The sequence below is a fragment of the Trametes versicolor genome (assembly GCF_000271585.1).
Source record: "Trametes versicolor FP-101664 SS1 unplaced genomic scaffold TRAVEscaffold_11, whole genome shotgun sequence".
NCBI lineage: Eukaryota > Fungi > Basidiomycota > Agaricomycetes > Polyporales > Polyporaceae > Trametes > Trametes versicolor.
The window spans coordinates 27,942-49,374 of record NW_007360331.1 but is presented as its reverse complement, the minus strand read 5'-3'; the positions used below and the strand labels follow the sequence as shown (position 1 = coordinate 49,374).

General features: G+C 58.0%; 6 protein-coding genes across 6 annotated transcripts; 3 read left to right on the top strand and 3 right to left on the bottom strand.

Annotated features, from left to right (window-relative positions):
- Positions 1-1,284: 1,284 nt before the first annotated feature.
- Positions 1,285-1,634, bottom strand: TRAVEDRAFT_51560 (uncharacterized protein; the record flags this gene model as incomplete). The annotated part of the gene is made up of 2 exons (XM_008044488.1): positions 1,285-1,501; positions 1,558-1,634. The coding sequence occupies 2 exons, from the start codon at positions 1,632-1,634 to the stop codon at positions 1,285-1,287; spliced, it is 294 nt and encodes a 97-aa protein (XP_008042679.1).
- A 4,753-nt stretch (positions 1,635-6,387) lies between these two features.
- Positions 6,388-8,176, top strand: TRAVEDRAFT_51559 (uncharacterized protein; the record flags this gene model as incomplete). Its single annotated transcript, XM_008044487.1, has 12 exons — positions 6,388-6,443; positions 6,504-6,538; positions 6,606-6,769; positions 6,828-6,835; positions 6,894-6,955; positions 7,009-7,106; positions 7,164-7,252; positions 7,321-7,517; positions 7,582-7,597; positions 7,654-7,702; positions 7,757-7,809; positions 7,870-8,176. 12 exons carry the CDS (start codon positions 6,388-6,390, stop codon positions 8,174-8,176), a joined length of 1,134 nt encoding a protein of 377 aa, XP_008042678.1.
- Positions 8,177-8,204: 28 nt separating this feature from the next.
- On the bottom strand, positions 8,205-9,476 carry TRAVEDRAFT_66597 (uncharacterized protein). Its single transcript, XM_008044687.1, has 4 exons — positions 9,090-9,476; positions 8,913-9,036; positions 8,386-8,848; positions 8,205-8,332 (listed from the first exon to the last, which is right to left on the bottom strand). Exons 1-3 carry the CDS (start codon positions 9,251-9,253, stop codon positions 8,465-8,467), a joined length of 672 nt encoding a protein of 223 aa, XP_008042878.1. The 5' UTR covers positions 9,254-9,476; the 3' UTR covers positions 8,205-8,332; positions 8,386-8,464.
- A 1,386-nt stretch (positions 9,477-10,862) lies between these two features.
- On the top strand, positions 10,863-12,068 carry TRAVEDRAFT_23109 (uncharacterized protein; the record flags this gene model as incomplete). The annotated part of the gene is made up of 1 exon (XM_008044330.1): positions 10,863-12,068. One exon carries the CDS (start codon positions 10,863-10,865, stop codon positions 12,066-12,068), a length of 1,206 nt encoding a protein of 401 aa, XP_008042521.1.
- Positions 12,069-13,828: 1,760 nt separating this feature from the next.
- Positions 13,829-15,844, bottom strand: TRAVEDRAFT_173166 (monocarboxylate permease). The gene is made up of 8 exons (XM_008044686.1): positions 15,570-15,844; positions 15,365-15,508; positions 15,182-15,309; positions 14,809-15,120; positions 14,588-14,746; positions 14,408-14,526; positions 14,284-14,355; positions 13,829-14,227 (listed from the first exon to the last, which is right to left on the bottom strand). Exons 1-8 carry the CDS (start codon positions 15,783-15,785, stop codon positions 13,983-13,985), a joined length of 1,395 nt encoding a protein of 464 aa, XP_008042877.1. The 5' UTR covers positions 15,786-15,844; the 3' UTR covers positions 13,829-13,982.
- A 3,147-nt stretch (positions 15,845-18,991) lies between these two features.
- Positions 18,992-21,025, top strand: TRAVEDRAFT_66595 (PLP-dependent transferase; the record flags this gene model as incomplete). The annotated part of the gene is made up of 10 exons (XM_008044685.1): positions 18,992-19,118; positions 19,177-19,297; positions 19,350-19,474; positions 19,528-19,901; positions 19,975-20,078; positions 20,144-20,250; positions 20,315-20,359; positions 20,415-20,557; positions 20,619-20,801; positions 20,857-21,025. The coding sequence occupies 10 exons, from the start codon at positions 18,992-18,994 to the stop codon at positions 20,938-20,940; spliced, it is 1,413 nt and encodes a 470-aa protein (XP_008042876.1). The 3' UTR covers positions 20,941-21,025.
- Positions 21,026-21,433: the final 408 nt, after the last annotated feature.

The following is a 21,433-nucleotide window of genomic DNA, read 5'->3' as shown; positions in this document are numbered from 1 at the left end:
CGGAGACGACGCGCTCTCAGTCGCTGCGAGCGAAGACAGCCAATGGGGGGAACCGCTCGGCGTGGTCGCTCCAGCTCGCCCGGGGCATACGTGGGATGGGAAAGACCGAAGAGGAGGACGAGGCTCTTCCAAGGTCGTCTCGGGGCCCGGCGGTGGACGTTGATGACTCTGTGTGGTTCTCCGCCGCCGCAAGCGAGTGAAGAAGTGGTATCTCGAACGACTCGTGGTGAGTGAGCCCAACAGATATCGGATGTGCACAGTCAATATCGACGCTAAGAAAGCGCTTGCTCCAGACTTTGTGGTCTTCTTTCGTTGGAACCGGGTGATGCGGCGCCGAGGGACAATCACTGTTTGTTTGTTTACGATCTCACGTCTCTGATCTTTCCCTGTATATGCTTGCATCGTGCCCGATCTGTCTTGCTTGCGCATTCCCTGTATATCTGATTTATCTTGCTTATCCCGAACGTTCCACTCGCCCTCGCTCGCTCGCGTTATGTATGTCTCATGATGAAGCGCCGTGTTCATGCTATAGCTGGTGAGTCCGGGATCTTCGCTGGCTTCGATGTACATCTCATAATAACTCTGAATTTCAGATTTGGCAGTATGAGATTGCAGTACCGCCACGGGCTTTGCCACAACAGCGTATGCCACCAATGACGTGCCCGAGACGGCATTTTCGGGCTGTCGAAGTGGCGGCGGAGGCTCGCAAGAGTCGGTATGTCCGTGCCACTGAATAGCTGTACGATATATGTGAGTGTTTGTACCTTTTGGTTGCGATATCGAACGTTGAATGTTGATTACAAACTATCACTGGCAATGAAATACGTTGCAGCAAACTTTAAAGCCTCTTTCTTGCGCATGATGACAGATGCATCTCTTGACCTACCCACGCTGTTACGCGTCGTCAGGCCGCTTCGAGCGATGCTTCGCTCGCTCGCTAGCATCGCAGTATCTGTCAGATCTCGTACGGAATCTACGGCTCAAGTTTGCAGGGGTAATCATACTGCGGTGTATGTGGTACAACGGTACACACGTGCTGTGGGTGATGCTATGATTCTCGATCTGTCAGGACAGATGGGGCGTATCCGCAATACGTCGTGTTCAGTTATATAGCGGGTCGCACAACTCACCGTCTGGAAAGATCATTACCTCCCTGGTCGCCTGTAAGTCATCTCTATACTTCCAAACGCGCATATCCTGGTCAGCAGCTGACCTTTGCATCACAGGACACGCCACATAATACCGCTGTGATCCCGTGCAGGCGATCCTTGCAATTTGCGGAGACTATGCCAGCGACATCTCAGCCCACACGGCTGAAGACTCGGAGAGCCCCCAGGGTCTGGTGTAGGGGGAGAAGAGCGGGCCGGCGTCGTATGCTGACAACGCGGAGGGGATCCCGCCGTGTTCAGCGTCGAGTGATTGGGGCAGGAGATAAGGGACGCGTATCTGGAGCTGGTGTAGGCCTAGGAGAGAGAGACGAGTGGAGGTGGGCGGGACGAGGCTGCGAGGAACGGGCATGAGCACGCGGTCACGTGGTCGTAACGGGGTCCGACGTACGTTCGCGCCGGGCGGATATTCGCGCATATAGCGAGTGTGGGGAGCTGTAGGCCTGTGTGTGGAGGGCGACTGCGCATGGTTGGTGCGGCGGGGCAGGTCAGGTCGAGGAAGATGTGGATGGAAGCCGTGAGGGATGGGTTGGTGGAAAAACCGAGTTCGGCCGAGCTAGGGTGTGCGTCAGGCCGGGAGAGAGACGAGTGCGAGATTGTTGTGGGCTATCGGTGAGCAAGATGGTGATAGAGCAGCACACGGACGAGTATCACCTACAGCCATACTAGCGGTCTTTGTCGCAGGGAGGACGCAGCGGGCAGGCCCCGCGATGAGATGACGGCCTGCGGTAACAGCTCGCCAGCGTTGAGATGGACGATATGTCAGTGGTAGGCTAGGACAGGCGTGCGTCCAACGCTGTCGAGAGCGCGAGCGAACGAGCAAACGAAGTCTGCGCGCGCGTCTGTCGAGGCGGCGACGCGTGACGTCATCGCCACGTGTCTATTAGCGCCCGTATCGCTCGGTTGACGAGGACGACTCCAACTACTTTCTAGCTTACGCTCGTCGCTAGACCGTTCTATCCAAGAACACTGCAGCCGTCGGACGGCGGCGGGGTTACTTGGTCAGCGGACCGATGGAGGACGATGGAGGCGGCATTCAATGAAGTGTTCATGATGACATCTCCGCTGTTTTTTCGATCTGACGGCAGGCTTTTGGTCTTACAGCCCGGTGAAAAGTCCCCCTGGCGAGGGCTGGCGAGTACTGCCAAATACTGGCAAGTCAGAAATTGCCGGCGCGCACCGGTAGAGGGGCACTATGCCAGGAAAAATCGCCCAGTTTCTGACCGCCGTCTGGCATGTTCTGGCCACGACTGTCCTGTTTTGACAACGGTCGGGGCTTCCCAGATACGACCAGAACCCACCGGCCGATCGTGTTCTGCCCGTCCTTTCCTCCTACGTACGGTGCTTTTTGGCTAGAACTGGCAACAACTGTTCGGATCTGGCAAAACCTGCTGTATTCTGGCACGGGTCCAGATAATGACAGAATCTACGGGGCGAAACTGCACACGCGTGCGTCCACTCTCGCGACCCCTCCCCGCGTACCCTCCCCCGCGCGGCGCGCGCCCTCACGAATTCGTGCGCCCTCGCACCCTCATGTCCATGCGCCCCCCGCGTCCCGCGCCCCTCTTGATGCCGAGCGATGTTCGAGTTTCCGATCACGGCTGACGCGTCCTGCTGGCTCGGGTGAGATCAGATGTAAGATACAAGTAGCATATATGCACCTTTATAGGGACGTGCTGGATAATCTATGATACGAAACCTAGAACCCAGACGAAGTCAGCATCAGAGCAGTATGGTATCCACAGCGACGCACCTTCGGTGCGAGAGCGGCCGCAAGAAACTGACATGAGACAGCGAGGGGAGGCGGGAGACTCGGGGAGATGGTGGTGGTAGAGAAGAGAGATACTTAGAGTCAATCGCTGACGCGTCGCCTTAAGACTTAGGAGTTTTCAATATCACACTATTAGATATCACATATGCCCTATGAAACGAACGTCTGGGCGAAACTGGCGAAACACCACATGCCAGAATGTCCTGCCCAGCGCCCCGAACGCAACCCATACGGGCGCTTGCATGGAGTGGAACAGAGCACTTCCGAAACAAAGCAGAACCTAGGCCGGGCAGCGAAACATGAAAAACACGCGTTTTGGCATGCTCGAGCGCGGTCGAGCAGGCGAAACATGTTGTGCACGATGAGAGAAGGTTGCGAGACGTTTATATATAGACGCTCGTCCAGATATGCGCAGAGGGCGCCGGTTACATCTGGCAGTGCCAGTACCCACCGGTAGCCACCAGCCCTCGCCAGGGGGACTTTTCACCGGGCTTACAGGGCCGGTGGACTCGCATTGGGCGTGTTTTGGATGGTAAGAGGACATTGTTGCGCGATGCCGGGTCGTCGCTGGGTTCAAAGTAAAAACTAACCAAGGCTCTGGATAGTCTAACTTTTGCAGGACGCATCACTCTCCCTTCCGAGTTCGTTGAACAGCAACTCTCGCAAATATGTGAGGCACCAAACACGTAGCCGAGGAGATGTTCGAGAGTCCACGTGTCTGCGGAACTACACCACATGTGAGTGTCCGTACCGTTCAGATACGACACCATACATCGAATGGTGACCGAAGTCTGTCCAGTGGCCGCGCACGCGTTGGCGTTGCAGGGACTCCCGAGCGCACTCTGTTCTCCACACGATGATAGATGCATCTCTTGCGTCGGAGTCCCCTTCTTCGTTTTGCGTCGCAAGAGTTCTCTGATCCCTGCAATATCAAAATCAGCAATGTTGCAGCAGTCGGATCTCAACGCGAGGCTTCTATGACATTCATCAGCGCCAGACCGCCTCGTTGCGTATACGGGACGGCAGTGCGCGAGCAGTGCTATTGAGTACCGTTGTTATCTGTCTGTCGGAAAAGATGCGACTCTTCGTGATGTCCGGCCAACACTCGTCGCCGGCCCCTTCGCTGACATGCTTCTTGATGCAGAGATAACATACTACGTTATAGCAGACTTCTCTGCCGCTCACGGTGAGGAATGGCCAGAGCCTGCTCGGGCTCCCGCAGTGAGTGCTATCCTGTGTATCTCCTGAACATGTATGCACATCTCGTTCGCTGACCTCCAATGTGACTGGCAGGACGCACTACACACGATCAAAGTCGAAGCTGGCCTCCCCCGTTTCCTTGTGGACTATGCAAGCAACACACCTACCGACGAAACACATGGCGGTGGTTCATCCGCACTGTTTGTTTGTTGCCTGCTCCGATACGAGTATCGTTATAGACTCGGATCCTACCCCGACTGCGTCAAGTGGAACGGTGCCGAGCTCTACCCAGGACACGCCGTCTGGGGCGACTGACGCGCTGTCATCTCTCTCACAGCCCCTCTCTACGCTCTCTACAACGGAGGACACCGCGACTAGTACCAGCCTATCGACCTTTTCCGTCACAGGCAATACCCCATCGCCGTCATCAGACCCCGTCACGGCCTCGCCCACGATCACAGCGCCCTCTACCAAACCCCCTCCCGCACTTACGCGACCTGCTCCCCTGTCGTCGTCCACTTCAACCACCGCAACTGCCTTCACTTCGCCCTCCGAGACGAAATCGTCCGCAACTCTGGAGACATCGCACTCCTTGGCGGATAGTCGTACAACAAGCACAGGCTCTCCGCAGACATCGCCCAGTGAGAGCCCGTCATTTCCTATCTCTCCGAGTTCCACTCGGGCCTCCGAGTCCACCCGCGTCTCCCGTGTTCCGAATTCGGTCCTCGCAGGTGTTGTTGTCTCTGTCGTCCTGGTCACAGCGGCCGCCGCTGTTCTGCTCCGCCTTTGGCTGCATCGACGATGCGCCAGTGTCTGCGCGCTGCGTTTGGCACAAAACAGCACCGCAGGCGTATGCACCAGCGATCGTTCCACCGCCGCAACTGTTCCAGTCGCCCGCTCCCACTCCCCAGTCTCTTCGGGGACTCGGGCGGACAGCGGTGCTGCAGAGACACGCATGCGTGCCCATTCCCTCGTGTCCGACAGCTCTCGCGGCGCGTGGTATGGCAGTGTGACGACTCGCGCCGAGCCGTCCTACTCGTTGCGACCCTCGCCCGTCCGGATGTCAGCGAATCACAAGAGGGGCGGATATCGCGAACAAGCGCTCCCCGGCCCTCCTCCGCCACGCGCTGCTCTGCCTGCAGCGGAGCACCTCCTCGACTGCCCAGAAAGTCACGCCGTGTCCCTGGACGTCACTGCAACGACGCCCGGGCTGCCAGTGGAGACGGTGGCGGGGCGGGGGCGCACGAAGAGCGGCTCCTCCATCTTGCGCTCCCGTGGGCCGAGTCGGACAGCGCGTGCTCGCCATGATGGCGGGCGGCTCGGACGACGCACGCTCGGTGGGGAGGAGCGGCGGGTCGGAACCGCTGCCTGCGTACTGCGTTCGGCGCGAGCGGCGGCACGCCAACATCCGACGCTTCCAATCCACTTCGCTTCACTGGAAGCCTGAGGCTGCACTGGCGTCGGATTGTCCCTCGTCTCCGCATTCTGCATGTGTCTTTGTTTGCTGACCTACAGCGACCACAGATTCTCCGAGTCGGGGAGCGGCCGCCGTGCGCATAGCTGGAGCTCTCTTTCCACCTCAACACCGGCCCTCCACGCGCTCGGGCACACCGTCACTGCGACCCGCAAGGCCACCTCCGAGCTCAGCGCAGCGGCGGAAGGGAGCTGCATACGGCTGAAGATTGGATGAAGGGTACGTGCCTCTCAAATGCATCAACACGTCGATGAAGATGCTAAATCTGACCACTTCTCGACCATAGTGCCGCGAGGCGACCATCTTGCATCATGAAAGCTCGGGCATGAACACGAGCGACTTCACCACCAGCGGCATGCTCGGCAACGCACCGCATTGTGTGCATCTTGTTGAAGCCGTGGTGAGCACGTTTGCAACATGGCTCTGGAGTGCGATGTTCAACGGAGTGTAGAAGCGCAGACACATCCATCGTACCATCGAGATGAACTCGTGACCGTCTCGATCTGTAGTTAAAAATACAACGTGCTCGTATGGCGATTACCCACTCGGTACTTGCGATCGAACACCTGTGTGGTCCCCATCTGACGGGATGTGTGCAACACTGAGGGTGCAGTTCGTTCATGTGCCAGACTATCTCAAGTGACAATGACGTCGCCTTGTGCCCACTCGAGGAGTATGGCTTAAAAGCGGCCCTTCCAGCGATAGCGCCTCCAGACTCATATTCCCGCCTCTCAAGCCATTTGTGCAGTGCGGAATCATCGTCGCATATTGCAGACATGTCGCTGCAGAGCTCCACTGCAGCGGCCCAAGTGGTTGCCACATATCAGGCAGTGTAAGTCTGCTCATTCGGATGCATGTCTTTGTGCATGTCACTAACGGTAAAACTGTGCAGGACAACAGACCTCTCGTTTGCGATGGCACCCACAGGTACGTACCTCATTGAAGTGCTCTTGGTGTCCGTGTTGTATGTGAAATGCTCACCTGCGCTCGACAGTGCTGCTCCTGTACGACGTTTTCCTCACCTCAGGCCAAGAGTACCGATATATCTGGCGAAAATCAAAGAAGTGGATTCCACAAATCCTATATCTGTGCAACAGGTACATGTACTTGTTGTATCTTCTCCTGAGCCTTGGGACCATTCCGTCTATTTCAGACATTGTGAGTCTGAATATCCTCCCCCTCAGCACATAAAGTTGAGACTCACCTGCATATACAGAGGTACATGTTCATTGTCAGCCATTCATTGCATGTGTTCACGCTCTGATGCCTGGTCTCCCATCAGCTGTGCTTCACTGATCTGGCTTACCAATGTCCTAGAGCTGCTGAGCCTGGTGGGATCTGCCAGTAGGTGTATTTGCTATTCACCACAACCAAACCCATTGACAATAGTACACCAGTGTTCACCACCCTACGAATATATGCGCTCTCACAAAAGAACAGGATCCTGAGTGGGATCGCACTGGTGCTGAGCATGGTTCCGTTCGTCATCAATGCGGTCAGCCCCCTGTCACGGTTATCGCTATGCGCATGCTGATGGGTACGACTTCCACAGAGCACCAGATACCAACAGCTTCCAAGCAACCTCCCTGCGCCGCTGAATTGCATCAGGACCAACACCGCCAGCAGGAACCTCGGAATTGGGTGGGTTCTCTCCTTCCACCACTAGTACCCAGAAATATGTGCATTGTGCTCACCCGTCCGTCCGACAGATGTCAGTACAGCGACTCCTACCGAGTGGACAGCTACTCACGTATTACCTGGACAGTGACCATTGCCTCGCGGGGCTCTCTCATTCTCGTGGAATCGCTCGCCATCGCCATCACTTGGCATCAAAGGCGTACAACAATCCAGCTCAGGACAGGCTTCCTGAAGCGGCCATCCCTCCAACAGGTGATGTGGGAGAATGGTACACTTGATACAATGGTCCAGGCATGGGTTGCATTCTGATTTGCGACTCTTTTCTGGCTTAGGAGCGGTCTATTTCTTGTGCGTTACTCATCGATCTGGCACTGCAGCGTGAGTGCTGACTAATTCGCGTGCAGAACACTTGTCTCCATAAACATGGTGGACATGGTATTCGTCATACTCTCAGTGCGTACCAGGCCTGAAAGGCACACATGTAGCGACACTTACCTTGCCCTTTAGATTGCCATACCCTTCGCAGGAAATTCCTCTTATGTTCTCTCCTTTGTCGACCCGTCAGTTCATTTCCCTTCCAGTTCCATTAACCCCCGCTCACGCGACGCGACCCTCCACAGCATCTCCTCCATCCTGAACAGCCACTTCCTGCTCGCGCTCCACGAGACGAACGCACGGCTCGAAGGGGCGGCCGACACGTCCCTCTCCTCCCTCACCCTCAACACTGGCAGCGGCGACACCCCGAGTGCACGGGCCTCGCCAGAGCTCCGGCCGGTCCTCGGTCTGATTGGTGGCACAATCCGCTCCTTCCATGATGATGACGACGAAGACATGAGGTCGCTGGAATTTGCACTGCCGTCCGGTTCCGAGCTGGGAGGGGACATTTTGGAGAGCGGCGGATCGGATGCCGGAAACTCGATGGCCTGATACTTTTATTTCCTTCCGTATTCTTCTGCGACAGACATTTTCTTGTAGATATAGGTGGGAATGTACAACACAGTACATGCACCATCCAATGTATACCCGGCTACTACGCTACAACCTTCTGCACATCCGTCCTCATTGCACCGATGCAAGCCGGAGCTTCAGGCACTCGTTAGGGACAATGAAGGTGCGTTGACGTCTTGCGGACTCACACTCTGTAGTTTCGATGCACGTCGGGCTCGGAACGACTGACATCGATATCCTCGACACACTCGGTCCAGGGTACCCCGCTCACAAAACGAGCCCAGCCCCAATCACAGCACCCACGAGCGCAACGCCCGTGCCCACAAGCCCCTCGTAGCTCCCACCAACACTCCCCCGGCCCATCGCACTCGCCGCATTGCTCGTCTGGCTCGCCCCAGCACTGCTCGCCCCGCTCGTGACGGGGATCGACGTCGACATCGCGCTGTTCAGGCGCCTCGAGATACTGCTCGCCGCGGACGACGCCGTGCTCGCCACCGAGCTGATCACGCTCGAGAGCGCGGAGGTCGCGGAAGACTCGGCGGAGGAGGCCCCGGAGGCGATGCTCGTCGCTGCGCTGGTGGCGGCGCTGGTGGCGGACGATGCGTTGGTCGAGGCGGCGCTCGAGACTGAGCTCGCGCCGGAGACTATAGACTATGAGGGGGTGTTAGTGAAAGGCAGAGAGGGAGAGATGGGAGTGAGTGTAGCTGCGGCGCACTCCTATGAATGGAGGGCGACGGCGGCGGCGAGCTTGTCGGATGAGTAGGTGGACTGCAGGCAGGAGATCCGAGAGGGACGCCTGCTGGACGGCGGTGTTCGTGCACAGGCAGTTTATGTCGGCGCTGATCCGAACGCGTTAACGACATGAGCAAGGGGAAGATTGTAGACCACTCACATAGCAGAGCGCCAGCCCTGAGTCGCGGCCGTTGCGATGCAGGTGAGGATGCAGGTGGGGAGGCCCGAGGTGGAGGTCGGGGGCGCGCTGGAGGTCGCATCCTGGGCGTTGACACCGGCGGGGGCGGCGATGACGGCAACGGCGGAGAGGCTCTTGAACATCATTTTGAATAGTGTTTTGCTCCGGCTTTGGCTACGTCGACAACACGGACGCGGGGTGGGAGGCGCGCGCGCCTGAGACGTCGTCCGCTCGTTCCCAGCTCCCTCCTGCTCGAGCTCTCGACAGGGTTAGACGCACCCGTGCACGATCGGCCTGTCCTCGCCAACCACAGACTTATCGACCATCTCCGGAATAGTCGTGCAGCGGGAGCGATCGCTGGTGGTCGTGCCATCTAGAGGTGCTGTCCTGTGTTGTCGAAAGCAGCGCGCACGCGCTCGCATGCAGGCGCCGACGCGTGCCGTCATTGCCACGTGCTGTTTAGCGCCCGCGATGTCCTGCGCAGAGGGAGGGTCGCTCGTTTGACCACGACCGTTTCGATTGCGCTCGCCACTAGACCGTTCTATGCCAGAGCGCTGCAGTCGTCGGACGAACGCGTCGCTGTTCTGGCGGCTGGCGGATCCACGAAGAGATCGTCAACGTTTACGCTCAGGCTATCCGTGGTGAGTTGATTGCACTCGTCCGCGCACGCATGCTCTCCGCACTGACGTAGTCGAACGACAGTTCTGGTCTGCGTACGCATTTGACCACAACCCCGTCGTATGTGCAGTACGCATGTACCGTCAGCATTGGGCTAGCACTGCTATCTATCCCTGGAGGAGCTGACAACCATGGCCGCCGCTCCAGTAGAGATATACCTCGAGTCGCGCCCTCTTGGACGGTCCCCGTACCTGTGTACCGTCGCATGCCCGCATGCCCGCAACTGTGAACGTGAGTCCGCGCGTCTCTTCCACAACAACACGGGCTGATCGAGAGCAGCTTGCCATACCCTTCGGGCGACTCCTTCTCTTCCGCTCAACAGGATGTGTATAAGATGGCCTGTTCAGCTCGCAAGACGGCGCGCACAACCCCGAATCCGGCCTAGCGCGTACTTACGCTCATGCGGCGTGTAGCAAGGCAGTCTTGCCCTCGATGCGGACGCCCCGTCGGGTTATCCGTCCCCCATACCTTTCAGATACGACATCATACGTCGAATGGTGATCGAAGTCTGTCCATTGGCACATGCGTCGGCGTTGCGGGGACTCCCCAGCGGACTCTGTTCTCCACACGGTGATAGATGCATCTCTTGAGTCGGAGTTCCCTTCATTGTTCTGCGTCGCAAGCGTTCTCTGATCCCTGCAACATCAAAATCAGCAATGTCGTAGCAGTCGGATCTCAACGCGCGGCTTCTATGATATTTCTCAGCGTCAGACCGCCTCGTTGCGTATACGGGACAGCAGCGCGCAAGAAGCACTATTGACTACTGATCTCTCCATCCGTTGGGGCAGAGGAAGCGCATCCGTGACGCTCATATCCATCCCGGCCGACAACTTACACCGGGATGGCTGCCTATCCCATCGCCGACCCACACTCTTCGTGATGTAGAGATAGTGTACTTACTTATAGCAGACCGCCGCACTGCTCATCGTCAGGAAAGACCATAGCCTTCCCGCAGTGAGTAAATGTTGACCTCCCGATTTCGTAACTTCGCATCATCATGGCAGCCGCTAACATCGTGCATGCCAGGATATAACACTGGGAGCGGTCGGCCTCCGAGTCCCTAGTTGCCCGTCAACCATGGCGCCCATCTCAACTTTCGAGTCGACAATAACGGACGGGGAGAGCTTCACCACCCTATTCGTCTGTGAAGATTTCTGTCGAAGTATCATCGTTCCCATTTCCACCGGGGCCGGCAGTCAAGCTCCCCCAGAAAGGACAACGGGTGTGGCTAACCCGCTCTCGTCGCCCTCGTCGGCCCTCTTCGTGTCCTCCGCAACGGGGAGCACCCCGCATATCCGACTATCCGCCTCCGCGACCCCATCACCGTCGGACCGCCCCAAAACTACCTTTACCATTCCAGCTGCTCCCGCGTCAGCCCAGTCACCGTCAGACCGCCCCCTAACTACCTTTACTCTGTCCGCGTTCACTTCAAATTCCGCCTCCGCTTCGCCTTCTGCATCCATATGGCGTACTGCAACTTCCGAGAGGGAAGTACCCAGCTCTCCCTCGACGACTTCGCATGCCTCGACGAACAGTCCTGCCACGAGCTCCCGGGCCCCTCTGAAGACGTCGTCCAGCGGTAGCTCCTCAGCTTCTCCTCCAGCTTCAGCCGAGCCCGCTCACCGCGTTGTTCGTACACCGACCCTGGTGCTGGCAGGCGCCGTTGTTGCTTCCGCCGTGCTGGCCGCTGCGGCCGCTGCTTTTCTGCTGCGGCTATGGATCCGTCGCCGACGCACCCACACGCTGCTTTCGACACAGAGCAGAATTTCCGACATGTCCGCCTGCAGTGATCTCTCCCACTCCATGGCAGCTGTTCCGGCTGGACGCCCGTGTTCCCGTGTCCTGTCGAAGAGTCAGGCGGAGGGCGGTGTTATGAGGGTGCGCCCACGCACCCGTTCCAGCTTGTCCGAGTCCGGAAGCTCGCGTGGGGCGCTCTACGGCAGCGCGACGAGCTTCGGGCCGCCATCCACGCCCCGATCGCTTGCCGCCGCCCACGCCGATCGTAAAAACGACCAACAGCACGGACAAGAGCTCCCGATCCCCCCTTTGCCTGCTCCTGCCCCTCCTTCGACGGAGAGCCTACCGGAACCCCAAGGAAACACTTCCGACGTCGAGCGGGAGACGGTGGAGGTGCACTCGGAGGCGCATCATGCCGGCGAGAGACTGCTCCATCTGGCGCTCCCATGGGCACTGGGGCAGCGCATGCTCGCCATGATGGCGGGCGAAGACCGGGTGGGGGGCGAGGGCGAGGAGACGCTGCCTGCGTACGAGCCGCGTGTATAGGGATGTCTATCTACCTCGGAGCACCAGGCGGTCTCCGATTGAGTGTTCCGCCTCTTTCTCTGTTGATCTTCTAGGCTCATTTGGTGGTGCCCGGCTCCGTAGTCAGAATAGCAGATGAGGGACGACAACAGCGCAGATCACGTATAGCAAGGAGAGCCAGGCTCCTCCGCGGGGATCCGATGCACCACGGGCCTTGCGAAGACACGTGTAGTGGAAAACGTGCCCGAGGTAACGTTCTCGGAGAGCCCATGTCGCGGCAAAGACTCACAAGAGTTGGCTTGTTCGCGACACTACATTGCTATACCGAATTTGTGAGTGTTCGCACATATTAAACTTCAGGCATTGAGCGTTCAAATCTGATCGAAAACTATCCATCACACGTGTTGCATGGAACAGCGCGTTCTCTGTTGTGGTGATGTGTATCTTTCAAATTCACTATTTGAGGACTACCATTCTCAATCTGTTCAGACAGAAAGTGAGCGGCGGATGAGGGATACCCAAGACGCCCATGCCGACCTCGGCCAACGATCTCTTGCAGTCGCGCTGCTCCGGTTTTGGCTATGTCGAGGACGCACCCGCCCCAGCACGCTTCTTTCGGCACATAACATCACCTCCGGCATAGATTGCGCCAGTAACCACTGCCCGTCCGCCACTGTCCTAGCGATACGCTCGCGCGTCCATTCCGTCGCGTCCGGCAGCTTACATGGCGCGCGCTACGGTAGCGCGACGAGCCTGGAGCCTTCACCATCGTTCCGATCGCTGCCCGCCGTCCACGTGGATCCCAAAGACTGCGAGAGTCATCACGCACAGGAGCTCCAGAACTCTCCTTCGTCGATCTCTGTCCTACCTTCCCTGGAGCACCTACCGGGCCGCTCAAGACGCGCCTCTGACGTACAAGCCGTGCTCCATGGTGGTGCCGTTGCTGGTGCGGTCGAGCCGTGTTGGCCATGATGGCGGGCGAGGACGCGAACTCGGAGGGTAGCGATGGATCGGAGTCACTTCCTCCGTATGAGCCGCGCGGATAAGGATCGTGCAAAGTACCCGGATTTTGTCTGTCGACGAATGGCGTGAGGTGTTCACATCGAGCTTCGCTGTATCTCTGGGCTGATATGGAGATGTAGCTTTATCCTATGTAACAAGTATCCTCCGCGCGTGTTATGATGGATGTATCTCGCGAAACACCGTATTCATGCGGCTCGTACGCGCGAGGGTGGAGGGTTCTCAATGTACCGATCAATGCGCGAATTAGGGCGCTATTCGATAAGATTCTGTGTTGTTCCCTGTCTTCGTAGAGAGCGACAACAAGTGTGTTCCGTGTGCGGTCAGGGCCTGGGGTTGTGTGATCTGAGGCCTCGCTATCAGACATGTATACTGCTCAAGAGTGACGAGAGGGATTACTTAGCGCGTCGAGCTGGCCTCGGTATAAGGCATCTACTTGCGTAAGCCATAAGATTGAAGCAAGGAATGCGTCATAACACGCAGTGGTTGCTCGTTTTGTATGTCGACGAGTAACTCCAGCTGTCGAGAGCGTGGTTGGCCGTGGCGACGAGCCGTCGTGGGAGAACGAGATGGGCGTTGAGTAGCCACGTGTAGCGGACTTTCAACGTGATATCTGAGATCGGTGTCGGCCGGGAGACGGCGTCGACTTCTCACTCTCCTCAGCGCCATCGTCCAAAAGCATACGTTCGAGTTCTATCAATCCTCCGATAGTATGACGGCGTCTCTGTGCAAGAATGCTGTCGCACTTGGGCAAGATGATAGGCAAGTGAAGTACAATATTTGGGCGATTATGTGCATCTAACTAGGATTACAAAAGAGGTCAAGACCAGGTTATACTTAGTCGTATGTTACCTGCTTTCCTATTCATAAACTTTACAATATAAACATCCTCCGGTCAGTCTAGGTTCTCGCACGTTACGCCTCGGCATCCTTCTTCTCTGCGACACTCTCCTCGGAGTTCCGGCCCCACGGCAGGTGTCGCCGGAGCGAGTCTGAGCCCACCATACCGGCCATGGCCATCACCAGCGTCCCGGAAACGCTCAGGGCGCCGCAGAAGATGATGAGGTTGCGGAAGTGCGCCTCGTCGGTTGTCTTCAGCAACGCGCCGCCCGTGGGCGTGCCGACGAGCGAGGCGACGGCGACGACCATGTACACCGAGCCTGGGAAAGACGCGTCAGCACACCAACAGGAAGCTCATGGGATGGGTGCAAAGTACCTAGACGCGCGCCAAGCTTCTCGCGGGGCGAGATGGATGCGATGTAGGTAGGTAGGAGGGACACGAACGCGCCTGCAGCAAGGTCAGTACGCTGGGCGCCGGGATCAGGATGCTATGGACATACCTGAAAAGAGACCGTACAGCGCCGCAAACGCGATGATCGACGCGGAGTTGCGCGACGGCAGCCACAGTCCGAGCAGGAGGACGCTGCATATCGCGGCTGCGGGGACGAACACTTTGAGGCTGCGAGCGCGAGCATATTGGTGAGGACCTTTAGCATAGCGTTATCTGCGAAGACACTCACGGTCCGGTTTTGTCCGCGATGTACCCAGGCAGGATTCGCGACGGGATATTCGTTGCATTCATAATCGCAAGCAGGTACTTTGCAATGTGCGGCGGCACCCCGCGGAAGTTGGCGTAGATCTGGATGTAGAAGTACGGGATAAAGAAGCCGTAGAACAGTCTGCGCGGTACTCGATGTGAGTCCAATGCGCAAAGTCATATCCACAACGACATTACACTCACAGGAATGCGCCGATCGCCGCAAGCGTGTACCGCGGGTCGCGGAAGCCGCCGAGGTCGATCGCGGTGCGGAACGAGAGGTGGCCCGAGGTGGGCAGGCGCGTGCGGATGGTGACGCAGGAGATGATGAGCAACCCCAGCAGGATGAAGCCGACGATGCGGACGGCCCAACCAAACCCGACGACTGGGATCAGCTTTTCGAGGATGATGGGCAAGAGGACGCCGCCGCTTGCGCTTCCACCGGTCGTGACCCCGATCGCGAGCGCGCGGCGTTTTTTGAACCAGTGCCCCAGGACGGCGACGGCGGGGTTGAACCTAGGCGAGGTGCGCGACGATGAGCGATACGGACAGGACGAGCCGGGGGACGAAGACGTACAGGAGGGCAATACCGAAGCCGAACAGGACGCCGTGCGAGAGGAACACCTGGTATGGCTGGTTCTTCTCGGACAGCGACACCATCATGAGCGAGAACACGGTGATGACCGTGCCTGCGGGAATTAGGTACTGTGCAATCGAGTTTAGTTTGTGCTTACGGGCGACGAAAAGCGAAAAAGCTGACCTTTGTTCCGTAGGCATCGAAGACTCTTCCGGTGAGAGTGCCAACGGCATACAGGAAGAAAATTTGCAAGGATCCGATGAAGGCGACTGTCGAAGAAGAGGAAGCCGGTAGGAGCGTCGCCTCGTAGTAGTCCTGGAACGTGCCCTGATCAAATAGGGGTCAGCCTCTGCCTTAACCGCACCCACAAGGACAAACGACTACTAACATACGTGTTGACCATCCCCGCGGACGCAAACAATGCGAGGCACGCTCCGAGGACGACGGTCCAGGCCTCCTTTCCGCCATCGGGGAAGTCCTCGATCGGGAGGTCTTGCAGCGCGGGCGGGTCGGACGGCACAAACGACCCGGCGACCGTCGCTGTCTCCGTCTCCAGTCCCGACTTCTCTTCAAACTCTCTGAAGCGGGTCTCTACGTCAGCCATGGCGGAATAGGGAGCAATGCGTTTGTAACTCCGCGACGTCGAGGGGGGTGAGAGTCCAGGACAGCCCTGGGAGGCGAGCGAGATCTATCAGGTGGGTATATGACTCGGAGGCGACTGGTACGATACGCGGATGGGCAACGCCGGGGCGATTGGTTTTTGTTGCGGAGCACTCGCAAGTAGGACGACATATCAGATCCGAGCGCTCCCTCCGCCCGCCGATGAGGGCGCAAGAAGATTTGTGATTGGGCGTTGGCGGTGCGCCCCTGGCCCATGTTCCCGCCCGGCCCCTATCTTCGTGTCCGGTCTGGAAGTACGCTTGGCGGATTGACACAGGGTCTCACAGGTATGTATATCCGCGCGCCAGGCGTCGGGGCGGCACCACACGGTCGTCCGGCGGCGCGCCGACGCGGGCTGAACATAAAAAGCGGGGGCGGGCCGCGCCCGGCGCGGGCTGTGCCTGCTCCGCTTCCACCGACTCGGGGCGCGATGCCGACGTTTCGCACGCTGCTCCCAGGTGCGTACTCCACTATCGCGTCTTGTAGATGGCCTCGGTATTCACTAGGATTCGTATCTGCGATAGGACGGGCCTTCAAGCCTCAAGCGTGCCAGAAAGATGGGTGAGCAGGGCTCACAGTGTCCGTGAGCAGCGGCGAGAGACTCACTGGCATGACATTGACAGGCGATCTTCGTTGGCTGCGACATGGCGCGCGTGTCAGGCGATCCCTTCGTGGCGGGTTTTGCCCAACGCGAAAGCCCATGCCCATCCAGGTCGACGCTGAAAAGCGCATCCGAGTCAGTCGTGTCCGGTGGCTGCGGCGCAGGTGAGCGGCATCGTACTGTATAAGGACCCCCGATAATCCCTACTGAGGCCTTTTCACCTGTCCGGACCAAAATGGGGGTCCCAGCGGGGGTATGCCTTCTACAATCCGGACCAAAAAGGGCCTCCGGGGCCGGACAGGCTATGTACAGTGTCCGGACCACTGGGGGGCCCCGGAGGAGGCCTTATGCGGTCGTGGTCCGGACAGATGGCGGCGGAAGCTTAGCGCTTATCAGCGCTTAGCATACAAAGTGATGTAAGTTCGTAACTGACCGCTTTTAAACGACGACTTGCTGAAAACAAATGCCCCCGGGCGCGTTCCGCGTATCAGAGCAAAAACGGGCCCCTGGGAATTTTTTAGAGATTTATTACCATTTTCGGGGATTTTTCGAGGCTTTGTACGCTGTCCGGACCACCGGAGGGCCGTTCGGGAGGCCTTGAGCACAATCCGGACCAAAATGGCCCATGGAGGGTCGCCAAGCTGTCCGGACCAAACGGACCCAAAAGGGGTCCGCCGGGAAAAGGCCTCAGTAGGGATTATCGGGGGTCCTACTGTATACACACCTTCTTGCGCCGAGGTACCGCCCCCGAGGCTCATTGATGGGCGCCGCCCGCTTGACGGGGCCCTGCAGGGCGCGACTGCGCACGCCACTGTGCTATTATGAGACGAGGTAAAGTTATCCACATTCTGGCTCAGAGGACAGGCACTCACGCTGCACATTTCACAGAACCTCGCGCTTCGTGGTCTCGGCCCCATTGGCGCACCGAACCGTAAATTTAGGAGTAAGCGCCGCGAAAGCTTGATCGGAGGAGGGTGCACAGGGCCGCCATGGGCGACGAACGCTGTGCCGGTTGTGGCGCACCGCCGAATGTGGATGTAAGCGCCTGGCGCCGTGGTCTTCTGGAGATGGCCGCTCGAATGCCACCCGGAGCGCTCTGCGAGAGATAGGCGAGGACCAATGGAACATCGCAAGCCCGAAGCGTAAAGCGTGAAACGGGCTGGAGGCGGCGACGTCGGGAGTATGCCGTGTCGGCCGAGGAGGACATCGACGTCGAGCGCGAGAGATGCGCGGGTGCGGTGGCGGTCGGAGCCATGTGCACTCGGACCTGCAATGAAGACGAGTCGGAGCCGCAGCTCGCAGCTGTGATCTGTCGTGGTTTGTAGGCAACTCGACGCCGTGTATGAAGCACGCAGCTCCGGCGGATGGAGCTTGTGTCCTATTTAACTTGTGAGTTCCCTTAACTTTGACAGGATGTGGGAGTTTACGTGGCACGCACACATGCAGGTTGACGGCGGAAATGATGGGGATTTTCTCCGGGAGCAGATGTGCGTGACGCCTGCTGGATTCTATCCTACCGCCCGGGATGGAGATGGTAGCGAAGTTCAAACGTACAAGGTGAAGGCCCGACCACAGCCTGATGTACGACCGCACATGCGTCTGTGCCGGCGCGAGACGTCGAGGGAAGTGAGTGGGATAAATTCGGGGAGGTTCGTTCACTCTCAATTACAACACCACACGTTCTCCTGATTGGTTCCCCGTCGTCCAGCGTCCGAGTCAACCGGGGAGGAAGTTGAACGCAGCCGCACGTGCGACATGTCGTGCATACTCACCTGACAGACGGCTCGGCGCGATGGGGCGCGCCCTGACGGCATGCTATACAACATACCGCACGACAGCGCCGCATGGCGAAACTATTTCGACGTACGTGAACATCTTTTTGTGCTTCTATTGGCACTGTTCTCGCTCCATACCGAGTATCTCGGATGCCGGACTTGACACTCCGCTGCAAGTCGGCCTCATTGTCTTCCAACGCCGTACGGCAGCAGAAACGGGGTGGATAGTTCTCATTGGGGTACTCACCGCTCCGCCGGTTGTTGAAATGGCAAAACACGCACGGAGGTATGTAATCGCTTGCCTGCAGAGCTTCTCGGCGTTCCTAAGAAGGGGGCAGTAATCCTATCGGCATTTCCATTCTCATGACACTTTGTTTGTAGGCCGACTTGCTGCTTTTCGTGCGCCGCTTTCGTCTTGGGGTTACCTGAATATCCATTACAAGCACGGACGGACTTCGACCAGTCGGCCACGGCCGTTCCATGCGCGCGTATGCGTAAGACTCATGTCCGCCTCCTGCAAAACATAAATAGTGGGGGTGCGGCATCTGCCTTGAAACGTGCATCTCTACCCCGGAACAAGCCCATCCACCGCCACACGTACACCCACACATCTGTGTCTCGTCCTCACCACTCTCCGATACGATCTATCCACGACAGCTGCGCACACAGTTCAATCCACACGTTCAGCTAGACACAGGTGCGTTGCAGGAATCATGATACACCGCTCATCGGGGTGTTGACTTTGACACTGACATTCGTGGGCGTGTTTCAGACATGCCGATCCCTCAGCTCGTTCCATCAAAGGGTGAATCCTACGACCCCACCGAGAAACCTCCGCCGTTTGGGCACGCACTCAAGCAATACATCCCCCTCGACGAGGACTATGTGAACCTCAACCCGGGTACGTCGATCTGTCAACGTCTCCTCCGCTATTCCTGACAGCCCCGGTGACCTCGTAGGCTCCTGGGGAACGCTACCTCTCCCCGTCCTTTTTGCTGCGACGCGTTTGGCATACGAAATTGAGAGGAACCCCGACAAAATTTACCGCCAAGTCTTCCACCCCCTGATTGTGCAAGCACGGTGCGTCGATTATCTTACCTATCTCGTAGTGCACAGTGCTTACCCTGCTCAGCACGAGCATTGCGAAACTGGTCGGCGCGGACAGGGACGAGATCGTCTTCGCTCCCAACGCGACCCATGCTCTCAACACCGTCTTGCGAAACTTCGAATGGCGCGAGGGCGACCTACTCGTTGGCGGTACGTCTAACGTAGCATCTTCACTACATAATCGGCACTCATACGTCCAATAGCTACGACGCTCTATGGTGGCGTCGCCAATACTATCCGCTACCTCGCCGACCGCTCAGAGCACCCGCGACCCGAACCGTGCCTCGTCGAGTACACCTTCCCGCTCACCCACGCCCAGATCCTCGACATTTTCCGCACGAAACTGCGCGAATTCAAGGCGCAGCACGTCAACTCCGGTAGGCTGTTCACCGACGTTCCCCCGCTCTCTCCGGGGTACACAGAGGACCCCGCGGAGAGGGAGAACAAGATTGTGGTCGTGTTGGACTCCATTACGGCAACCCCCGGCGCGCTCATGCCGTGGCAGGAGATGGTGCGCGTGTGCCGAGAGGAGGGTGCCTGGGCGGTCGTCGACGCCGCCCACAGCATCGGCCAGGAGGTTCGTGACCGCGCTCGCGCTGTTCCCGTCCCCTCCAACATTGCCCGCTGACCACTCGGGAATCTATCGATAGCCGGACATCAACCTCAGCGAGGCAAAGCCCGACTTCTGGATCACGGACTGCCATAAGTGGCTGTATGCCAAACGAGGCTGCGCGGTTCTCTACGTGCCCAAGCGGTGGGTCCACGACACCGCTTTCCGTGCTCGAGACGCTGGTGCTAACTTCGGCGGTCGCGGCGCAGCAACCAGCATGTCATCAAGTCGTCCATCCCGACGTCGCACGAGTACGTGCATGCGGGAGGCGCGAAGGCGAGGGAGAAGGGCACGAACTTCGTGATGCAGCACGGGTGTACGTCAAATTCTCTCAGCATGCCGGGTGCCTTGGACCGCTCGAGGCTCATATTTGAATTTAGGGACCGGAACGCCCGACCATACATCCTACGCCTCGGTTCCTGACGGTGAGCATGGGTCCGTTTGTCATCTGGACAAGGCTTGACTTACAGTCCTTCGTAGCGCTGGCTTTCCGCGAATGGCTCGGCGGCGAAAAGGCTATCAACGACTACTGTCACAACCTGGCGTTGGACGGCGGGGAGCGGCTCGCACGAATCCTGGGCACTCGCGTGTTAGACGAGACTGGTGAGCTCACGCTGAACATGGTACGCTGACACCGTCGTTTGTATAACTCGGGTCGCATTACTGATTCAACGTGCTGTATAGGTGAACGTACAGCTACCTCTCCCGATAGAGAAGAGCCGCGGAGAACTGTACACGCCCGAAAAGATCGCGCACATCAACGTGTACCTGCGCGACAAGCTCCTGGATGAGTGGAAGACGTACGCGGTGCACTTCTTCCACGCCGGCGCATGGTGGTGCCGCTGCAGCCCGCAGGTGTTTAACGAAGTACGTCGGATTCGCCGTCTTAGGTATTTTTGCTCACGCGCTGTCATCGGAACAGTTGTCGGACTTCGACTATCTCGGGAACGCGCTCAATGTCATCTGCGAAGAGATCACGGAGGCATTCAACGTAGCGATGAACTAGGCTTGACGGAACCTTCTTGTATGTACGAGTATTACGAAGTAAGCGGGGCCCCCAATTCGTATCTTGACCGTGTATTATACATCGCCCCATCGCCCAGTGTGTGCCTGTGTGTCTCAAGTTCTGTAAACATCGAGGGGCCTAGAATCTGGGGAACTAGCGAAGCTTACGCATTGTACCATACATTAAACTTCATCAAACGGCGCATGCGCAAAATACGGGCTCTATGCGGGATGCAATTAAACTGTCAATGGGTTTTCTCGACAAAATTCACTGCCACAACACGTACAATAGTGAGAAACCCCACACACAACCCGCGCATCCCCGAGCGGGTCGCAATGTGATATCGCATTTCTCGCACAAGCGGCCTAATTGTGGCCGTCGCTGTTTCAATGCGACGGGTTGGAGGGGCGTTGCCGGTAGGAATTGAGGGCAGTGCTGTGGATATTCGTTCCTCTGTGCGGTGAGCGAGAGCCGGCCGGGCAGAAGATATTGA